This window comes from Athene cunicularia, assembly GCF_003259725.1.
Source record: "Athene cunicularia isolate RWA chromosome 1 unlocalized genomic scaffold, athCun1 chr1_part1, whole genome shotgun sequence".
NCBI lineage: Eukaryota > Metazoa > Chordata > Aves > Strigiformes > Strigidae > Athene > Athene cunicularia.
Window position 1 is genome coordinate 8,189,000 of NW_020799091.1, and position 23,358 is coordinate 8,212,357.

Below are 23,358 nucleotides of genomic sequence, written 5' to 3' on the forward strand. Positions count from 1 at the left end.
CACAGCAGTCCATTTTAATCTGCTTGTTATCTTTCTCTTCAGGGGAAACTAGTTATTAAACTTTGGAGCAGCTGGCATTTGTACTATCTCTTACTTTAAGTAATGTTTTTCTGTTTCCTGCAAACCACAGCAAAGATGAACCCAAGAAAGTTAACACAGGGTACACAGGGTATACACTCCAGAAAATACTCTTTTTTTTTCAATGCAACACATGGTTGCATTTGCATTTCCTTATTTACCAAGCATACAGGACACACCATCATGTCTCATCTATTTGGGTTTTGCAGTACTGGACAGCATTGGAGAGCTAAATCTGAACGAGAAACAAATATTTCTAGCCAAACATTGCCCTGGTTTGACAGCAAGGGGTGAAATGACATACAGAATGACAGCTATCTTAAGAAACAAGAATTTAACTGCTGCACCGAAGAAGAGTCATTGCCAACTTTCATTGATGTAAAACAGGGGTTGGCTTGACTAAGAAAAGTGATAGAATCAGATACCAGACTGAATCTCAGCCCAGCTAAGCCTCACCTAAACTCATCATATCTTTCCAGCAGAGGTGCAGAATAAGCCTATGTAGGCGTTAGCTTGCTTTATCAATAACTGGGTTATGATGAGGCACTTTCTAGTCCTACACTAGAGGATACTGACATTCCTCTGCATAGATTCCTGCACTGTTTCCAATACTGAGCTCCTGCCATCAGTGTCGTGAGCAATGTGTCATGCTCATCTTATCCATTATCTCCTTGTCCAGGAGGAATAAAGCTCTTTATGTTGTAATCCATCAGCAACTGATCAAGCATAAGCTGGGCTCAGTACTTGTTGTTTCATCCTACTTAGTTTTCTGAGAAGGCAGAAAACAAGAATATTTCTGTGAGGTTCATTGACAGGGAAAATGGGTTACAGGGCTGCCCAGCATGTTAGGTTTTGTGATTCAGGAGCCATGGCCCAGATTTATACACAAGGGGGTTGAAGCCCCAGGAAGCTATATGAGTTTCCTGGGAAGAGTAAGGCATTTCACGATGTGACTCAAGGAAATCAGCACAGTAATGAGGAACTGAAATGAAGGACTTCAGCAGCTTCTCCAAGAGAGGAGCAGCATTTGGTCCTTCACCACCAGCAACAGTCTCTGCTCAGGATTGAATCCTCTCCAGTATTTGAGAGCCTGAGCAGTTTTTTCTCACATTAGAGGCTTGAGGAGCTTCTGCCTTTTTTATTCTAGAAGATAAACACTTGGAGAACTACATGATTATTGGACAAATGGCTATGTAGCTCTCTGCTCCCAAATAAGCATGCTAAGCAGCAATGAGACATCCAACTACATCTTGTCTGGATAGATGGATACTCAAATTGTTTGACATAAAGAGGAACAATTTCAGCTGGAAAGTCTGAAGACCCCTCTCTTCCACTGATCCTGCAGAGGTGTTGAGGGCATTTTAAAGATAAGGGGGAAAATTGCTCTAAATCACATTGGTAAAGGGAATATAAAAATGTCTCATAATCCCAGCAGCTGCAGTCACCTTAAAGCTTTCAATGAAGTGGGACATGGGCAAAGAAAGTGGCATTGGTTGTCTCCTAGATGGGATTGGTTTTGTGGGTCTATACCTTTACAGTCTCACTCTCTTTTGTTTCCTTTATCTGACGTTTTCCAAGCACCCAGCTTGTGCAGTGCCGTAAATGAGAACAAAGGAGATGGAAGGAAGTTCAGAAGCTTTTAGCGGGATGGTGAAGCAGAGCGGTGATAAGATCCTCAGGTGCCACCTGTCTCCCCAGCTCTGGTGGTACATTGTAATGGGTGGGAAGGTGTCAGCATGGTGCACGTTATTATGCCTCATCCAGAGAATGGTCCTTTAGGAGGCAGCGTGCAGGCAGTATCAATCTGGTTGAATAAGTTAAGGAGCTTCATGTCATCTTCACATTGCCCCTCAGTATGGCAGGTGGTCTGTTCCACTGCGGTCCACAAAAACAAACAACCTATTGGTTCAGAAGATGAAGGGAAACAATAAAGTAGGCCAGACCTTCTCTGAAAATGAATATTCATATTTCAGAGAAATATAATCGACCTACATGGGAATATATGCTCCGAGAAAAAGAAGCACAACTTTTTATGAGGGAACAACTCCACTGCACTGAAACTTTTTTTTTTTTTTTTTTTTTTTTTTAATGTTTTGTGCAAGTCTGTGTTTAAAGTGCTAGGGATTGACAAATCTAGAAGCCCAAATGTGGTGTGGCAACCACAGCTCCATGTTCTTGGATCCAACCAGTAGTGAGGCTTATTCCCAATAAGCACACATACATACAGTAGTTACATAAATGTATATGTATATATGCATATGTGCTTGACCAGCTACACAGATCAACACAAGAAATAAAGCACTCACATAAATTCCAACAGCACCAACAACCTCATCCTCTTGCCCTCTTTGGCTGAGCAAGATGAAAGACTGCTATGGGAATATATACATACATATAGATATATACATACACAGTCTGGATTCCCCAGTTACTGGGCTTGTGAGACCCAGTCTACCCATTAGCTGCCCCTGGATCCCCTGATGTCCCAGTTGCCTCACCCACAGGCAGACACAGACATGCACACATGCACAGTAAGGTCTCTCTGGCAGCTGGTCCAGAGATTGTCATCGAAGTAACTTGACAGTGGTACTACAGGTGTTTGTGGAAGAGTTGCTGTGCCCAAGGATGCTTGTCTCATGCTGCAGCTTACAACTGATGGTGGAAGCCTGGATGTTCCCCAGAAGCTGGGACTAGACACAGAGTGAGCACTGTAACCCAGGGCAGTCCTCAGCAATGATTCAACAGCACAGGATACATAGACTCAGAGGCTTTGGATGGGTTTCTCACAGCAATTGAGGGCAGCATCTTAATTTTTAATCAGACACTTGCATTATGACCAGTGTAATTTGTTTACAACCTGCCTGAGAGTCCCTGTAGTGTCATTAGCCAACTTAAAACAAAAAGAAAAAAAAAAGGACACTGCAATATAACCGCATACACTGGCAAACACTACGGTGCCTTTCATCAGCAGTTCTTCCAGGACTGAAGCACCAATGTTTATCCCAAATGCTTGGAATGGGAATTACCTGAGGTGACTTTGTAATACCAGCTGACTAGTGCCAACTTTTAAAGTGATGACTACTGTGTAATCACTGTCCTTGGACTGGTATTTCAGCTTTCTTCAATTTGTTTCCTTTTCCCTTTCTTTCCAAATGCAAATACATGTTGCTTGCCAGATTTCTTCTACAGAATGTCAGATCTCATGATACTGAAATAAATTGTATAAATGAGCTCTAAGCAACAACGTTCTGCCTTCCTTCTGCCATAGACAGCCTGATCTAGCCTCAGTCTCACAACTGCAGAAGAGGAATGAAAGTCTCTGTGTCAAATCTGGCACAACTAGTGACATGGCTTGAGATTTGAGTGTGATAAAGTTATTAGTAGCTTACAAAGTTGACATCTAGCAGCTGAACTGTTACTACTGTGTGCAGGCTTAGCTGAGGCATGGATTTACCAGGTTACTGAGAAATAAAAGGCACATTTGCAGTTGCTTCAAATCAGCTTAACCTGGAACATAGGTTAAGAAGAAACAGTCCTGCTCACCAGTTAGTGCTATCTGGAGGTTCTCACCTCTGTCCTTCCCTTGTACTGGTACTGGCCATCATGCAACAGCATAATGAATCAGGTCCGTGACTTCATCTCACCTCAGCTATCCCAGAACAAATGAAAACAAATGAGGTGTTTGGTTTTAAACTAAATCTGTTCCCTGATCCTGGTTATGGTATGGTTGTGGAAATGCTTACAAGGAATGTGAGGACAAGAAGGTAGAGAAGCAGGAGGAAAGCAGGACTGTCCCCTCTGTAGTGGTATGGGTGCGGAGTCAACATGAACCTTCACCATAAGGGGACTGTAGTCCTCCCACTGGGGACACCCGCAGTGTCACACATGTTCCTGGTTGCATGGCAGAGGAATTCATATAGAGATACTGAACCCTCTTTTTTCCCCCTTTCCCTATTAAGCTCTCCTTAATTGCAAGGTAAAACACACTGGATTAAACTTCTAGAAAATCTTCCTGAAGGGCCAGTTGGGTTTACAATATATGTCAGTGTCTCTGTGGTGGCTCAACACAAGGAAATTTTAATAACAGATATTTAAGATCTGGTTTCTCCTCCTACACCGCAATCGGTCAAGTGTAGCTCTGCTCACAACTGTGGAGGTACACTGTTAGGAAACAGCTCTTAGGAAAGATGCTTTTCAAAATGATAAACAAAATATCTACTGTTTTGCTGATTAAGGATACCAATTAAACTCGGACACCAGAGTGAAAAGAGTAGGCGTGTTTTACTGGTGATAACTAAATGATATAACAGAGTAATACAGAAGATGTGCAGTAAGAAAAGGCAGAACAATGCACCTAAAGCAACAAACAGGAAAATACTGTGTAATGCATCAAATCATTACTACACAAGAGAGAGAATTAAGAAAGATCCCTCACCACTTGCAGACGTTGCCATCACCCAGCCCCGCAGTGGCTGGGCAGCCCCGGTTACAGCGAGGGGTTGGGGAGCCTGTCCCGGCAAGGGGGAAATCCTGCGTGTGCGTCCACCCAGAGGTGAGGCTGCCAAAGTCGCTGTGAGCGGGTCCAGCCTTATACACTGGAGATTGACAAGCCAGAATAGCTGGGGCTTTTGTTTGGAGCAGAAAATTTCTGGTTTCATTCTCCTGTCGGATTCCACCCAAAGCCTGGCCAGGGCTCAGGAGGGGAAACCAAGGGAGTTTCTAACAAGGCCAGATACTCGGGCTCTCAGCCTTCAACAAGGCTAAACAAAGGAAGTTGGAAACATTCTCTCCTCACTACTGATTATATTGTCTAAGCTGCATCTTTCTCTAGCGAGCTTACATACTTTGTTAATGATTACATGCTAAGTTAGCAGCTTCGGCTTGGGGCCTGTTGTTCAAGCTTCAGTACTTCAACACTTTAACACTTTTTCCATCAGCAGAGGTGGTTTGTTATAACTTAGTACAATACCCACTAGCACAATGGTTATCAGTTATAAACTATACAGGATTCATCTATAGGTCAACTCTGGCTTGTGCCTGCTGTCCAAGCCTTAGCACTTCAGCACCTCTTACCACTTTACTTTTCATAGGGTTTAAGATTTTCTTCCTGTGAGCAGCATCTTTTTTTCAGAGGACACAACACAATCTGGAAGAGTACAAAGTTATCCAGCCTATATACAGCAGTGCTCTTATACTCTGCTTGATATTTCCCACTGGCAACATAAACCCATTTATTTCTTGACTCATCCTTTCATTACCTATAATCCCATTGCATATATTATTCATAGAATAATATGAATTCAGAAATATGTATTAGTGGCCTTTTTTTAATCATCCTCAAATAAATCTTATTTTTTCCCCCCACTCTTTAAACCAAGGTTTTTTTTTCAAATTAATTTTCCACTAAGGCTCATTTCATTGTTCTTTGACTAAGCTGGCATGTTTGGAGCAGAACAAGGAAAATATTCAGGTCTATTTATATGCAATTAAATGGAAGTGATATATCCATGTCTTTTATAGATGGCTTTAATTTTCTCTGTAAAAGCACCTTACCACTCTGAAACTCTTTGCAAAGGCAAAGTATATTTCCCCTGAATGAAAATTTAAACTACCGAAGTATCAACATACCAGATGGGAGTCTTTATTACTTTTTAGTACATATCAGCTGTTTAGACCTATCAGTGCTGGTACACAGAAATATTAAACTCATTAACAGTTAGAGAGATCCGTATACAGATACACAGCAAAAAAAAAAAAAAAAATTGAGACTCTGTGCTTTGAAATGGTATAACCTGACTCCAAGAAGTATCTAGTCTGGTAGGCACAAAGAGGCCCCAAAGCTGTAGAATTTCTACTATGAACTTAGGCAAGTCATTTTTACTGTGTGCCTTTTTTCTTTTAAGTAAAACGAGGCCTCTAACACTTTTTAAAATTTCTCTAATATGCAGGATTTTCTTTACCTGTATGGCTTTTCGGAAATCCTTCTGACCAGATAACCTCCCTGAGCTATTTCTGCATCAAGCATGTGACTTCTGACTGAATCAGGGTGTTTAAGTGATAGTGAATTGATAATGTCCCTAGATCAGTTTTTCCAATGTTTAAATACAAACACTAAGCCTTATTTTAGACTAGATTTGTCTAAACCCTACCCATTCTACAATATTAAAATTCTATTTCTTACCACAAAAATAATCTTTGCATAGATTGTTGATGAACACAATCTAGTAATTCTAAAACCTTCAATATTTACTTTAATAATACACCCACGACAAAACAATTTCTACTTTGGAAGTGCAATACAGATAGATCGAGCCTCTTTGAGCTCAATGTAAGACAGGGCATCTTTCAAAATTCAAATTATTCCCCTATACCTTTTGGTTCCTTAGCCTCGTGTTTTTGGACATGCACTCTGAGCACTTTGATTTTATTTTTTTTAAGTGAAGGAAGAAGCCTTCCAGATGAAAACAGTCTTTTCTCTAATCTAGATAGAATTATCTTTTAATCTGTCCAATGCCTTTAAATAAAAGCTACCTCTTCCAAGTCCCTTTTGCTTGCCACTGAAGAAATGCAAAGGTTATTAGGGCTATCAGAAGACTAATCTCCATTTAATTTAGTTAGTTTCCATATTTTAAATTTCTATTTCTTAAATCCTGATTGCCCATGACCCTTCCAGTTAAGAGCTGTCACCCTGAAGGATTTATGGTTTATTCCTGATAGATCCCAGATTGGGTTCTCCCCAATTCCATCCCTGAATAAAATTCCAGATTACTTTTGATTAGCTCTTCTCTTCTTTCCTTTATCCCACCTTATCTTCCCTACCATGATCACATCCCATCTGCTCTCTTCAGCACTGCCAACATCTCCCAAATGACACCAGTCTAGATGGGATTGCAGTGCTAAAAAAGTCTTAATCTCTGGCAAATATCACTCCTACCTATACAAATAACTAATTATCTGCTTGACCTCTTTGTCTACATGTTGAGGAAGAAAGTAATCAACCAGACTGCTGTAGGAGTCAGACAGATTTCCCTCTCACTGAACTTCTGCCCGGTACTTTTTTTTTATTTTTGCACAGAAGAAATAAGGAAATTGGATATCACAGACACTTTTTTTTATTAACTTTAGCCTCATTATGTCAATAAGGGGAGGCAACATAGAATAAAATGGCCCTTCAGATGCCTTTTAATTCATAGTCCTGCTTTGTTAGGCTCTCAGGATCAGGAGAGGGTGCAGACTTTCACATGAAGAGATCATAATAGCAGTGGTTTACCAAGATAACCAACTATTCCCAGGACTTCAGGTCTGCTGCTCTGCCACAAACCTGGCTTTTCTACTGGGAACTTTGTCACTCCAAGAGACCAGCTAATTGCATCGCCATTTTCTCTCTCTGCAGCCCTAAGCTCTCAGAAGTTTGCCACTACTGAGAAAAGCATAGAAAACAAACATATATTTTCAAGGTAGTAAAGGAAGTAACTTCCAACATGGATGCTTTTAAGGGAAGAAAAACTTCTATTAACAGTGAGTGGATCAACATGTGATGATGGAAGCACTGACTTCTCTCTGTCACAGAAACCACACTTGATGCTAACTACCTTAAATGTAACCAGGGATTGATCAAGTACTTATTTGAGGAAAAAGGTATCCAACAGTGTGTAATTCAGTGGTCACAGTACTCTGAAACAAACAAACAAACAAAAAGTGGGATTATTTTCTCCAGATACACGGTTGGGGTTCTTTTTGGCCCAAGACTTTGCAGTTAAGACAAGTCCCCAGGGATAGGAGCACTGTGCCAATGTCACTACCTGGATGACAGCTAAAGCCATAGGCTTTCAAGATTTCAGTTTTTCTTAATAATGTATGAAAGGAGTTAACAGCCTCAGCTTGGGAGTCACAAAAAGTAACTCTCTGACATGAAATGGTTTATGGTGCCCAACAAGAACTATTTGGACCTCACAACAGACATGCAGCTCAAGTTGTACCCTCTCCATGGATTTTCTCCCCAACTGGATGCAATTGGAAAGTTTCTTTTTCCACCCAGCTGGGAAACCTTTCTTGAAAGGCAAGGGTAAGGTTTATTCTTTCATATCTTTTCTTACAAAATATAAGTAAGGCAGGAAAATGGCAGTGCCCCTGTTTTAAAAGGAGAAATACAAACAGATGAGCATGTAAAAAATATTACTGATATATTAAATCTGTCAGTTTTCTCAAGCAAAAGAAGAAAATCATGAAGATCCTCATGAAAACACAGAGAATCATACATTGTCTTGCCAAGAAAAAATTAGTGTGGTGAGCCCATCTTACTGAAAAAGCTGGGAGATAGCTTTTAAGTGGAAAGAATAAATGCAACGTCATCCAATTGCTTTATTAGCAAGCAGCATATGATCCTAATCTTTTAACTTGTCCAAAAAGAAAAAAAAAAAAAAAAAAAAAAAAAAAAAAAAAAAAAAAAAAAAACAAAAAAACCAAGATAAATGCACAGGGCCAGCTATTCTAAAGAGAGCAATGGGAAGTATTAAGAGTCATACTTTAATACACATACCTTAATACCAAACATACCTTAATGGATGTTTCTGCAATCTCTACAGTGGCATATAGATATGTTAGATGAAACAGATTTCAGTAAAGATTATGTGATTTTATGATGGCTAAAAGAGAGAACTGTTCATAAACAACTCAATGAATTGTGCTACACATCTTGAGTATCAACACAACTCATGATACCAGTAATTAAGAGGCATACGATTGCATCAGCTTCAAGGGCAGACAATGCTACTGCTAAGAAAAGCTTGATATTTAATGTGGGAATCACACTGCAAATGAAGGAATCCAAAACTACATATGTTCATTTCCATGGAAATGCTTTGCATTTGCATTCTGCTTGAAAGATTACTAGCCTAAGGATTTTTCTTGAAACTGCTTATGAAACGCCAACATGTAAGTCATCCAGAGAGGATGTTGTATTTCAGGGCATGTCATATGGAGCTATTTCAGGTGAATGATGACTTCTAGCTCTGAACTTTGGGTTCATCAGCCCTCCAGATTTTCAGAATGTGGCTGCTCGGTGTTTTCTAAAAATCAGGCCTAAAGAAGTACCTCAGATTGAGCATTCAAAACTTACAGTATGGATCATCACCAGACTTTGAAAATCTCATCCAAGTCCTATCTCTGCCGCCTTCTTAAAATATTACCATGTTCCCATAACCAAAGTATCTCTGTACCTCTAACAGCCCTGTGCTGCAGAGAGGAGCTATCTCAGCTCCCATCTACAACTCATAGGAAAACAAGGCACTGATAGTCAGGGTGTCTTACTCAAGACACAAGTAAAAACCAGGCAGGGAAAGGATTACAGTCCAACATGCCCTCATACCCTTCCTCAAGGTAAACTAATGCCCTGGTTTCCTCTATATTCTATATATTTTTTTCATGATTACTGAATTTCTCTATGCTGTTCTCCAAAGATGTAATCTGACTACAGATTTTCTTTTCAAACTTTCTCGTGATAACTGCAGCTGAAGCCTTGATATCATTGTTTAAATTTATCCATCTGAAAGCTTCAGATGAATGTTATTATTCTGACAAGAGTTTTTCTAGACAGGGTTGATGATATTAACTGAAGAAGAGAGCCACAAATGAAGATTTTAATCAAGATTAATACCTGCATTGTTAAGGGTTGACAAGGTGTATGAACAAAGTGATGTTTTCATCTATTAAATCTTTTGGTCCTAAAAAAAAGAACCAAGGCTCTGGCCCTATCTCTGTTTGGATGTGTGTGAGAGGGCATTAATTTGGTTAGGCAAGCAGTGTTTGTCAATATTTCTGCCCAAAGGCAAGAGGTAAAACTCTACTGGCAGAATCCCTGGATACTCTGCAGAGATCTTGATATTGCTGTGCACTTGCATTTAGGGTCTGTGTTTCTGAGATAATTTGAGTCCCTGAACATATGGTTATTAATTAGAAGGGGAGGGAAGTCTGTGTCCTCCAGTCAGTGGCCAGTGTTGGGGAAGAGAAACTGTTGAGCCAAGGTCTCAAAATACAGTCTAAAGGTCTTTTTAGACTGTTTCCATCCCCCGTAACTGATAAATTAATTCAGTGATCTGTCCCTGAGCTTGATGCTGATAATTGCCTCCTACACTGGGCATGGGGTTCCCATCGGGCATGGGGTTCTCTTTCTTCATGCATAAGGTACCTGCATCTACTCCCCCTGCAGCATCTTTCCACCTCTCATTTCATCCTGCACATCCAGGTGTCTGCTGACAAGCCTTGGTCACCATACAAACAGCAAGGGATCAGGGAAAGGATCTGAGGAGTGAAACAAAGTGAAGAGTTGAGCAGAAAAAGCTCAGACACAAAGGGAGGAGAGCTGAGAATGTTTTGGAAGGCTGTTAATTTTGCTTTCCAGACTCATCCAGTAGTTGACTTGAACATGTCAATACAAACTCTTTCCAACTGAAGCCTTTAAGCTTTCTGCCTCCAAGTTAAAGAACAGACAGACATCTGATAGACAGCTGAGAGGAGGAACTTTGGCAGAGGAAAATGGAAAGGAGCAACTGAGGTCAGAGGTGTGGGTTTATGTGGCAAGGTGTTAGTAGTGAGGGGGCTGCAGAGGCACCAGAAGCTGCCCCCCATGTCAGATGGAGACTGTTCCAGCCAGCTCCAACACATGCCTGCTGCTGGCCAAAGCCAAGCCCATCAGTGATGCTGGTAGTGCCACTGTGATAACATATCTAAGAGTTTAAAAAAAAGCTACACAGCAGCTGGGAAAGAGGAGTGAGAATGTGCAACACAACTATGCAGACACCAAGGTCAGTGACATTTGTCTGGAGAGACACTCTTTCTTGACAGATGACCTGTTTTATCAAGTTTTTGGACTCACAAAGCTTATCCCTTCTTCCTCGGATGTTTCCACCCCCTTTGTTGATATCAAACTAGCCATGGTGTAGCCATACTCCAAGGATATGAAAACTCTTGGTAAGAAAATAGAGGAAGGGGAACAGGACCAGATAACCGCCAACAAGACCATCCACAATCAGCTGTAAATGTTTCTGATGGTGACAAGGAAGGACTGAGGTCTTTAATCCTTTTCTCTCTAACCCTCACGACCATGTGAATTACTGAGCAGAAATTGCAATCAGGTCACAGTGAAACAGTGAATTGCATTTATGGAGTTTAAAAGCATTTTCAGCCTCTTTGCAGCACTGCAGGTCTTTGCTTTTTGTGGGCTTGCATAGGAACTTGGTACTGAAGTAGCTAACCCCAAATGATTTGGAAAGTATTATCCGCACATAAAGTCATAGCAAACCCGTCAACACTTTTTTTAAAACTTCAGAAGAAAATTTCTGCAAATCTCCACCATTAATTGACATGCTTTTTCTTCTACAGCATTTTTGAGCAATGGTTAAGAAGACACAGGCCCATGCTAGAAGTTTATCCAGCAGCCAACGCACCCATTGGGCACAATCGAGAAAATTACATGGTCCCCTTTATCCCCCTTTACAGAAATGGAGAATTTTTTAAATCCTCAAGAGAGCTGGGATACGACTATGAGTATCTGCAGGAACCAGGTAATGTTACTATTTTGGGTAAATGTCAAATTTGTTGCCTATAAACTGGAACGTATCTGTAAAATGAGAAGATATTAAAAAATCCTTCTATTTTACATTTTTCCCTAAATATAGTCCCAAATTGTATCTGCTTGTTTTCACATTTCTGGTCTGATGTAGAGTCAGTTTGATACTATTAGAAAAGTTCTAACCAAAAATCAGTCACCGACAACACTACTGTCTATCCTAGCCTGTTAAAAGCAGAATCTGACCCAAATGGTCAGCTTGTGATCAGTACTGGGAAAAGAAGTGCTGGACTGGGAGTCTGACATTTGCCCAGCTCAGCTGTTACAGTGCAACACAAATGGGAACCAGTGGGATTTTCAGATTTCTGGACAAAAGGAGGCCAGATCCAAAGCTCTCTTTCTGGTTTACAAATGTAATCTGATACCTTAAATACCCAGAGTAAAATTCACTGTGGCACCAACGGCCAGCAGAAAGTCTGTGTAGCATTTGTAACAGTGATCCATTGACTTTGTGCTTGCCCTATGGTTATTTATATGAACACAACTTAATTTGTCATATTAATTTAATTTAATCAATTTAATTTTGCACTGTTTAGTCATGGTTTTGACTTGCATTGTTGTTCAGAGGTAGTTTTGACTTGAGCATCTTGGCCATTTTCAGGCACAGGGAAGACAGAGGGCCTTGGGGCTGTAGCTGATGGGGAACCTCAGGTAGATCTGGACTTGGGATCATAGTAGTGGACCTCATAGTTTTGCTTGAGTATTACCAGTTTCCTTATTGTTTAAAGGAAGGGTTAAATTCTGTTAAAGATAAAATATTGCCTGGAACTGAGGATTGCTCAGATAATTTGACCTCTATAAAATTGGGCCACTGGAATGATCAGACACATCTCATGTTCAACACTGCCAAAAGCTACCTGGGATGTGGGATGTAGTTACCATTGCAAAACATTGGCCACTGAACAGGTAGGTTACTGGGCATGTTTGCTTTTCCTTTTTGAGGCAGTAAATAGTCTGTGAATATGTCTCTTCAGTTAAAAGGCAATTAAGAGTTGAAAGTCCAATAACTCTATAGCAAAAGCATCAGGGACATTTCAGCAACGCTAGCATTCTTATAGCTTGCTCTTTGTCTTTATCAAAACAATATCCGTTCTCAGGGCATCTCTGCTTTTCTGACAGTTTGCTTACTAATGGGGGAGTATGGTTTCTGCATTCTTGATAAACTGTCCAATCATGCATTTATCTTATTTTTTCACTTCTCATGTAAAATCTAGCTTGTGATTTACAGTCATCCAGAAAACACATTTTTTACTATTTTATGTGTAATGAAAGAAAACTGCAACTCTTAAGTATAATTGTTTAAGGATGTTTTAGGACTATAACCCAGAGACACAAATCAATATTTTTCCTAACATGTCATAATCAATTTGGCCAGCCCTAGTAAATAATAATCTAATAAATCTTTCAAATATATTACCAAAATAATTATTTTAGTCTTATTAGTAGTATTTTTCCCTTTTTGTTCATGTTGCTGTAATTTAATTCCTGAGCAAGACAAGAAATATTTATACTTAATTTTAATTAAAGCTATTAGTTTCCTAAATTCACATTATGCCTAGAATTTTACCACTCAGTAGAAGTGCCAAATGTTGTGATTTTCAGAAATACTGAGTCCCGAATTGGTACTGCAAAAGGAAGAAAATGGTAAATTATTTACCATTAAACAAATCACTTTTGTTGCCTCCTGGTCTTTTTCCTTTTCCCAGGGGAACACACAGTCCTCAGAAAATGAAATTCTTATTACATTCTGCCCATTATTTTAGAACAGAGGTAAGGAATGCAGTTCTTAATTATTCTGAAAGATCAACACAAAGAGTGAAATTCAACCTCATTTAGAAAGTCCAGGTAAACCTCATATGTTGCTCAACCCCTTGATAATCTCACTGAGAAGAAGAGAGTTTAAGCTATTTCTTATCTGTAGAGTAGAACTGGTTACAAATGGAAAATGTCTGGAATCCCAAAATGCAGATATGGAGTTTCTTGGTAGTCTAGTATTTAAACCCAGACTTTTTTCCAGGTAGGAATGCTGAGTCCCTGTTCAGAGGAGCATAGGAGTAAACAGGAAATTCTTGGTAAATTAGCTGAAGCAGGAAAGCCTGCTGAGCTTCCCTGAAAGCTCCGGTGTGCTCAAAGGAGAAAAGAAAGTCTGTGACTGGCAGTCAGGAATTACTAGATAAATAGGGAAAAAAAATCATAGAAGTAAAGATCTGGGGGTGAAGTAGAGGCAGAATTTCTGCAGATTTTTCAGGTGAGGAGGAGGAAAGGCAGAGGGAGAGGACGGGACAGAGTGAGGAACGAGCACACAAGACCTGGCTCCATCCTGCCCTCAAGCCCTGGATTGTTTGCTTTTAGAGGAAACAGCAGGAGGAAGGCAGAAAGGGCAGCAGTTCTGAGTTACAGCACCAACGACCTGGTAGTGTTGAAGCAAGACTACACAGAGCATGATAAGGCTGGTTACAAGAAATAAAACTTGGAACGAATCCAACGACAAAATGACACTTTAATGTTAAATTATATTGTTGTTATTCCCAGGCGGAAAAGCTGATACCTGGAGCCCTGCTTGCCACTGAAAGGCAAATCAGTGTGTGACAGTATGTGGTTATTTTAATTGCAGCTTCATTTATTTTTGTAAGTACAACAGCCCTGAAGCAGAAGTGGTCACAAACAGTGTGCATGGAAATCCTTCCCTCAGGAATCAAAGACACATGTCAGAGTCTAGTCACTGAGGAGCTGCTCTGAGAAGAAAGCAGAGCAGACACCCAGCTTTCCTTGGCATGAGAACCATGAACTGTAAAACTACCACAACCCACATGGCTTACTGAAAACGAACATTTGTTAGCATCAATAAAAAAGATTTGGAAGACTAACGGCACCACCTAGCAATAGCTGTCAAAACAACTTTCTATGGCAAGAGCTATTCCAAGCACTTACATTTCAGGGCCTGGACTAAAGTTGGTGGTCTGTTTTTTCTTTTTCCAGAAATGGGAAGAGACAAATCTGTAGACGCTGCCTTGACTTTTCTCCCCTCTCTCAGTGAAAACAATTTGATGACCAGTACATGCGTAGCTGGGTGATTCACATTTTTTTTTGAAAAGCAGACATCTACCCTATTAGAAACCCAGGAATCTAACTATCAGTTGCAATTTTTGGACACCTCAATTAAAGATCATTGACACTCAGGGTAAAGCAAGGGATAAGAGCATTGTGATTACAATGTAGAAGGCCAGGTTGCTCATGCGTGTTGCAGGAAGAGAGCTCAGATCCAGAGTCAGACTGCAGCTCATTTCTCTTTCTGGTTCTTCAGCAATTTGGTTGCAAAATCACATCCAGGCGAGTAGAAAATGTGGCAGCTGGCAAATATGATACCAGCATGGAGGGACTCTGTTGAGTCTCCCAGCTCAGGAACACACACTGTTGGCCACAATGTGAAAGGATGATGTTATGCATGTAAAAGCCAATAATAAAATAGTGACAAGCACAATAAAATGTGAATGCTGGGACAATAGAAAGCTATTAAAGGTGACAATACTTGAGAAATGATGGCTTGAGAAGTGGTTTACATTTCTGAATTAACTAGAAGATGAGAAGAGAGCATTTTGTTCACTGGTTTTTCTTCAGGCAGAGATAAGGTATAGATTAAGGTTAATTAAAACAGAAGGAGAGAACCAAAAAAAAAAACCAGGATGCAAAAATATATTTCTCATAAAAAGGAGTGTTACAGATATTTTAATGATTATATAATGATGCTTATTAGAGGAACGGAAATATGGATTGCTTTTTTTTTTTTTTTTTTTTTTTTTTTTTTTTTTTTTGCTAGGAGCCATTTAGGGGTAGAAAACTATCTTTTGGTTAGTTATTAACACCCTAGTAGCATATAGTGCAGTGATATCAGGTATCCTCTAGCCAGATCTCACTTCTTTTTTTCAGAAATATATATAAGTAAACTGTGAAAGAGTGCTTACGAAGTGCAAGAACACTGAGGTTGTCAAACCAAAAATAAATATTGTTCTATAAATGCACCCATGAATTTTTGATTTATCTCCTCTCAGTTCTCCAAAGTAATCATTTTTTGCCAGCAATGCACTCTGCGGATGTGCCATCATTGCCAGCAAGTGGGCAGGACTCCACAGAAATGTTACCATGCAGAAGTAATAGGTGGAGACAACTCTGAACAACTTCAGCACAGAAAAATTAATTATAAAGCTGTTGTTATCCATGCAGAAGTGGTCTGATTCTCACCACAAGCAGAAGTCAGAAGACAGCCTCATGATGAAGTCTTGGTCATAGCTTCCTGATTTACTCACCTTGCACTGAAGGCAGAATTGAAAGGGAGAAGCTTGAGTTTATATCAGTAGATACTGCAGCTCTACCATAAACAACCCACTACCACCCATTGCAAAGCACCTCTTGCAGTACAATGGCAGTGGACTCTGATTTACAGTCTTCAGACCTCTTATTGTTCTCAGAAGAGAATCTTGCAAAAGACTTTGAAGCTGTAATAATGAGGAGACTCGGATGAAATCTGTGGGAGCTTTGTACTTTCTCTCTCTGTGAAAACAAGTAATCCTGCCTTAAGACAGACTGAGAGACTCCATAATTTGAATCCCTCTCAGATCATCTTCCTAGATTTGTTTGTGGAAGTCCCAAAGGTACTTCCTTTGACCACCCAGAGGCACACAATCAGTGAACCATACACACACAAGAAATGGCAGAAACCGAATAGAAAGAACTTGCTCACCAGGATAAGAAAAAAATTTCAACATTGATCTAATAAGAAGTGTTTGTGCTGCCTCAAGGTTTGCTTTAAAACCTAATGCCCATTAACTATCCATGTTAAGAGTAGAAAAACATGTCAGATGGAATAGCAAGACCACAAAAATATCAGTGGGGCTATGGAAATAGATAAATGACAGAAATTTTGTATTGTTTATTTCTTGGTTGGCCAGAGTTTTTATGCCTGATTTGTGAAATTAACCCTGGAATGTTTAGGTAGAAAGAATATCTAAAATATACACATATTCTTTTTTAAAAAATATAAATAATCAAGGTTTTTTTCATCTTTGGGATCTATTATATCAATAATGTAGTTTGAAGTTACCACAAAAGGAAAATCTCAAGATCCTCAATAATAGATTGGCCATAACATGTTTCTTCTTCAATAATCATGGAAAGTCAATATTATTACCCTAAATATAGGAGACACACTTTGCTTCACCTTAAAATTACACTGTTGTTTCCCACCCTCTCAATGACATCCAGCAACCCCCACAAAATAGACTGCCTGGTATTATACAATTACATTAAATTACATTTAAATTACATTTTAAAAGAATGATGTGATGTATTAAGAGTAAGAAATGATTTGTTGCTGTTACCTAGAACTAAGACTCTCTTTGAGAAGGAAGAGTATGTCAAGAGTTGAATGCTAAGACCATGGCTGAGGTTAATCACTGCTATTTTCCTACGAGAAAGAGCGAGATGAGGAGATATTGCTGGTATTAGTCACTAATAGGAGGGTAGACACCAAGCACCAGCCTGACCTGGCTTCCTCATGTTTTGTCATGAACCTTTTGACTGAACGGGCAGTTTTAATTGATGTTCATGGAAGCTTTCAGGAAGGATTATAATTTGACACTAAATACTGATATAAAAGGAATAGAATTGGCACTGGCTAATGTCTCCCACAAAGCAGCTATGTGTCATCCCCCCTACCACCACTCCCTTGACACTTTTCCCAGGTAGTCATCAGCAGAGTTGCTGCACTCTTGGGCCTTGCACAGTTAGATATTAAAGAATAATGCTAATGGAATACTTGAAATCTCAGTTTGCATGACTGGCAGCCAGTCCAGTCACAAATTTACCATTGTGTTAGAGTCACAGATTAACAGATTATGGGGTCACCTGGGGTGCTCCATCCTCTGACAACCAGAGTTGCCATGGCAAGTTTATGATAACAATACCAAACACCTTTTTTTCAGCAAAAAGAAAAGGCAGTAGATGCCAGGAGGTGGCTTTTGGCTTTGAGCTAATTACAGAAACTGTACAGACTGAGGCTGAAAGCAAGAGAAGGGCATGTTTGACTGATTATCAGGATATAATGAAATAGATTAATCCCTTCTGAAAGGGCCTGCCGTGAAATATGACATATCATCTCAAAGTCATCTTATGTTTTATCGGGAAGAAGATAGCTCGGATCTCCAACAAATATTGATAGAGGAGAGAGTTGGTTCAAGGACAAAATAGAAATTTAAGACATCACTTCATATTGTAGATAAATTCAGCAAGGAAGAGAAATTTGTCATAATTCTTTTTCCATAACATTAAACCAGTATCAAGTTCCTGTTACGTATCAGGTTTTTTTTTATCATATGCATACCCCAGTTTAAATCACCAGATTGTTTCCAGTTTAGATATGTTTGCAATATAAACATAAAGGAACTAAATTAAAATACATTGGAGTTACAAAGTCAAGTACACAAAGTTGAGAAATGCCAGCTTTAAAGTTCTTTCTGTAGTCATAACTCACCCTCCACCTCTACATGTATGCATTATCTCTAATTTCGCAGGTCTTTTTTTCCCCAGACCACCACCTCATTCACTACACAGCATAGACACTGTTTTTTTAAGAACTAGATGTCAAATACTTCTGATTTTCATTTTCTCAGTTAAGCAGTGTGCAGCCCTATGGATGATTTATTGCACACTTTTAAAATGCTATGCTAAAGATGTTTCCTCTAACGCTTTTCTTTGGTGTCGATCACTATAGCAGCTGAGTCCAGCAGAATTATTAATTTATATTCACAATACAAAGGATTCAGTGAATGGTACTGTCCTCATTTGACAGATGAGAAATGAAGGATTAAAGAGATAATGTACCTCATACCCAGAGGTTTGTGAGGGTTCACTCTGAAACATCAAGAACCTAATTTTTTTGTAATCTTAGAGTTATATAGCATTTATATGTCTAATAAGGTCAGAAGTAGAAGGCTGAACGTGCAGACTCTTGCAAATACAATCTCAGAATACAAAATTGGATTAACTAGAAAACAAGGACCAGAGAAATAGCAACCAAACATTCCCCAATGTGAAGCTGAGTTGTAGGGACAAACAAGCTATGTTCATCCTAAACTCAGCCTAAAACAGAATTACACCTCAGAAAGTGAGTCAGACATCAAGAGCTAAGGACAGCTTAACCTTAAAGGCGCTGCAAACCAAAAGCATCTTTTCAGAGCACAATGCATGTAACAGCATGCACTCAGAAGCACCATGATACAGAAAGGTATATGGGATTACTCTTCTGGGCACCAGTAAAAATGCAAGATGGCAGGAAGACATTTATAGGCTTTGTGTGGGTATACCACACTAAATACGGTTGAGTACCTCTACATCAGTCCAGAAGCATGAACACTATTCAAAAATAAACCACCATAGGGAGTTCCAGAGAAGTTGCCCAGAGAGGTGGGTTTTTTTTCCCCCTAATAGCTAATAATTAGAGCTAATAATAGTTATTAAAGCTAGTAGTAGGGAGATGTGGATTCCAAATCGTCCTTGTCCTAAGGAGACAGGTATTCCCATTTCTCAAATTCAAGGCAACACCTTGTTGAGTGCATTGTGAAGAGGCCGCCTTTCAAACTCTATTGTGAAGTGAGCACGCTGTATGGTGGGGTTTTCTTAACTCATTGAGCCATAATGAGAAACACAGAGGCACAGACACACGCATTCATACTACAAAGCAAGAACACAACTGATTATCTAACCGGTGAGAAGCTGCCCTGGATTCACCAAAGAAAGATGATTTCTTGTGCAGATAGTGACCAGAGAATAATTGTCTATTGCCTCTCACTGCGCAAAACTGTCAAATGAAATGAGCAGGGAGAAGGTTCAAAATTAGTAAAAAGAAGCTTTTTTTTCACTCAATATATAGTGAGATACAGATAAGACAGAGATCTCCTTGTCACATGAAGTGATAAAAGTTCAAAGAGCGGCTAGAAAAACTGATGGAAGGAAAAAAAAAATCCCTCAATGATACTATACCTGGTTCAGGAAATCCCTGAGCTGCAAATTGTTGCAGTCTGGGTAAGTATTTTCTGAAAAGATGGAAATAGTCTTGATCTGTTCTTAAACTCTTCCTAGTGCTCTACTTCAGTTATTGTTGCCAACAGGATGCTGAGTTAGCAGGACCTTTGGCCATACTGTATCAAACTTCTACGTTTGTAGTCTTACAGTTTTAACAAAACCATAAAGAGCCCAGGGGAGAGTGAACTCTATTCCTGCCTTTAGTGTGAAGACAGATAAACAGACTATAAAGACTGAAGAGATTTTTAGAAACTATTTATGACCTTCAGAAAATTTCTACCAACGTAGTCTCTTTTTTTCACTCAGTCTTCCAGTATTATCTGTTATACAACTTCTATAAACTGACAGTACATTAAATCATGTAAAATGACCTTTGTTTTTCTGGTTTGATTTTTTTTTCCAGCACTTGATTCTTTCCAGGAGTTTTTAATACCCTACCTTAGGCAAGCCCGTCAGATCTGGGCTTGGTTGGTTGGAGCAGCTGTGATTGGAGGCGTTGTGACTGCTTTGCTCACAGGGCTCATTCTGGCTTGCCGGAAGAAAAGAAGAGGAACTTCTTCAGAGATACAGCCCTTGCTCATAGAAAGTGAAGATTACAACAATATATCTTATCAGTCCAATTTCTAGAGGCCTCCACTAACTCAGTGATGTTACTAAGGTGCTAATCAAACATGCAGTGTTTGAGTCATGTTTACAAATACCTTGCTGAGGTGTGCTGCATAAGCAGGACGGGCAGTCTTGCTCCTCAAGGTTCTTGTAATCTCCGGTGTTGTAGTATCTCAACAGATCACCTCCTACAAAAATCTCCCAGATCCAGCATAAGTTACCATGCCACCCAAAGAACACGCTGTATTTCCTATGCTTGATTAAATAATGCTCCTATGAAACCACACCGGCTCATGTGTTGGTGGCTTTAATATATAATGCTCTGATCTTTCATTTGCTTTTTTACAACTATAGGCTCCAATCCTGCAGCCCAATCCATGTGTTTGGATTTAGTGAGAGGTGCCTGACTGCACCATCAGTGCTACATTCACGCTGTGTTTAATGTAAGAGCAGAAAGAGCCTTTCAGATTCCATAAAGTCCTGTTTGTCCTTGACTGAATGCCATCAGCAGCAGAAAGCAGGTTCTCAGAAACCACTTCTCACTTGTCTCCAAAGCTCCTGTTAGTCATCTTCTACACCGTCCTACATTCATTTGAGGAGCTGAGAGGTTTTTAGGAGATGAAACCTAGTCTCACCATGTCCAACTCCGTTCAGTTTGACTTAACAATTGCTTATATTACATTTGACTTCTGGTTGTTCAATATACATATATTTCATACAGGTAACCCATACATAACAAAACAAGGTGTGGTGGGTTGACCATGGTTGGCCACCAGGTGTCCACCAAGCTGCTCTTCCCAGCAGGAGAGGGGATAGAAAATATAATGAAAGTCTCATGGGTTGAGGTAAGGACTCACACAGATCATTCAGCAATTACTGTCACAAGCAAAACAGATTCGACTTTGGGAAATGAGTTTAATTTATTGCTAATCAAAAGTCGGAGTAGGACAGTGAGAAATAAAACCAAATCTTAAAACACCTTCCCCTCAATCCTTCCTTTTTGCCAGGCTCAACTTCACTCCCAATTTCTCTATCTCCTCCCTCCAAGCAACACATGGGGCAGGGAATGGGGGTTGTGGTCAGTTCATCACACGTTGTTTCTGCTGATCCTTACTCCGCAGGGGGAGGACTCCTCACACTCTTCCCCTGCTCCAGCGTGGGCTCCCTGCCACAGGACACAGTCCTTCATGACTTCTCCACCTGAGTCCTTCTCATGGGCTGCAGCTCTTCACGAACTGCCCCAGCGTGGGTCCCTCCCAGGGGTGCAGCCCTTCAGGCACAGGCTGCTCCAGCGTGGGTCCCCACGGGGTCACAGCTCCTGCCAGCAAACCTGCCCCAGCGGGGGCTCCTCTCCCCACGGGGCCACAGGTCCTGCCAGGAGCCTGCTCCAGCGTGGGCTCCCCACGGGGTCACAGCCTCCTTCGGGCACCCACCTGCTCCGGTGTGGGCTCCTCCCCGGGCTGCAGGTGGGTCTCTGCTCCCCCGTGGAGCTCCATGGGTGCCGGGCACAGCTGCCTCCCCATGGGCTGCCCCACGGGCTGCAGGGGAACCTCTGCTCTGGGCCTGGAGCACCTCCTGCCCCTCCTCCTGCACTGACCTGGGGGCTGCAGGGGTGTTCCTCTCACATATTCTCACTCCTCTCTCCGGCTGCTGTTGCACAGCAACTTCTTCCCTTTAAATACGTTATCCCAGAGGTGCTACCACCATCGCTGATGGGCTCAGCCTTGGCCAGCGGTGGGTCCATCTTGGAGCTGGCTGGTATTGGCTCTGTCGGACATGGGGGAAGCTTCTAGCAGTTTCTCACAGAAGCCACTCTTGCAGACCCCTGCTACCAAAACCCTGCAACACAAACTCAATACAAAATGTGTCTTACACACACACATCACGACCCTTAACCAAAACGAATCACTCTTTTTTTTGGGATGGTGACTCCAACTGATTTTTGATAGTTCTAAAGCTCATCTCCAGCCTCAAGGATAAATTCACAGCTGTCCCAAAATGATCTACAGTCTTAGTCTGATTCAGAGGTTTTCCATCACTTTTTGGCTGCCTTTAAAAATTTAACAGAACAGGGTGAGGGCCATGCCTTTGGTGCTGGAGAGACCTGCTCTACTGAGGGCAATGCTGCCATCTGGGTTTATTCCAGATATCCAGGATAGTCTTATGGTTAAAGTGATAGGCTCAGCCTTTGGGAACTTCAAGCACCTTGAAGACCATAAGGAACCAGAAGCAGGTTCAGGGGGCTGTGAGAAGACAGAGAGGGAAGGTGACTGGGAAGGAAGGGACAATACTACATCATTTGAAAATGGGATAAAATGTACTTTGACCATTGGTCTGAGCACTCTTTCCTAGTCAGAAAATGCCATGGGACCTCTCAGGTGAGCAAACTGGCTCACAACAGGCTCCAGTGAACATTCTCATGGAGCAGTGTAAGGGATTATTTTGATAGTTTTCAACTGCCCGACTATATGGGTTCATTTCCATTTCAGGGCAACTGAGCTAGGATTGTCCTCTGAACCACAGAAATTACAGCTCTTTGCAAAGCAGAAGAGACACAAAACAGTGAGGGGTGGTATGTCTGTTGGAAAGGGTCCACCTAGAGCAGATGTTTCTATAGGAGATGTCCTTCTGTGATTTTTCACATCAAAGTGTTAATATCTCTCTCCTGCTGTGGAAATCCTGCTTTCAGGGAGCATACAAGGACATTTGCAGTCTCCCACCTATCCTTGACTAAATAGTAAGTCACAAACCCAGGCAAAACAGAAGGTGGTAATAAAACTACCAGTGTATTCCACTAGCAGTAGAAGGAAAGATCTATACCCTCAAATCCAACCATATCCCATTCTCAGGAGCTAAGTGACTGACTAGTGTCTGCTGATCTACTCCACTGCCCTGATTAAGGAAGGCATGGGCGAAAATCGCCTCCAGCCCAGCAAGGCACAAGGCCTTTTGCTGAATGAGGCTGTTGTCTC

The 23,358-nt window shown here is 40.7% G+C and overlaps 1 protein-coding gene across 1 annotated transcript in view; it reads left to right on the plus strand.

Moving 5' to 3' along the window:
- The window catches only part of TYR (tyrosinase), a 50,697-nt gene extending 30,030 nt beyond the window's left edge, over nucleotides 1-20,667 (plus strand). The window contains exons 4-5 of the mRNA XM_026849912.1: nucleotides 11,458-11,639; nucleotides 20,184-20,667. Coding sequence (XP_026705713.1) covers nucleotides 11,458-11,639; nucleotides 20,184-20,407 — 406 coding nt within the window. The 3' untranslated portion in view covers nucleotides 20,408-20,667. The remainder of the gene's footprint in view (nucleotides 1-11,457; nucleotides 11,640-20,183) is intronic.
- Nucleotides 20,668-23,358: the final 2,691 nt, after the last annotated feature.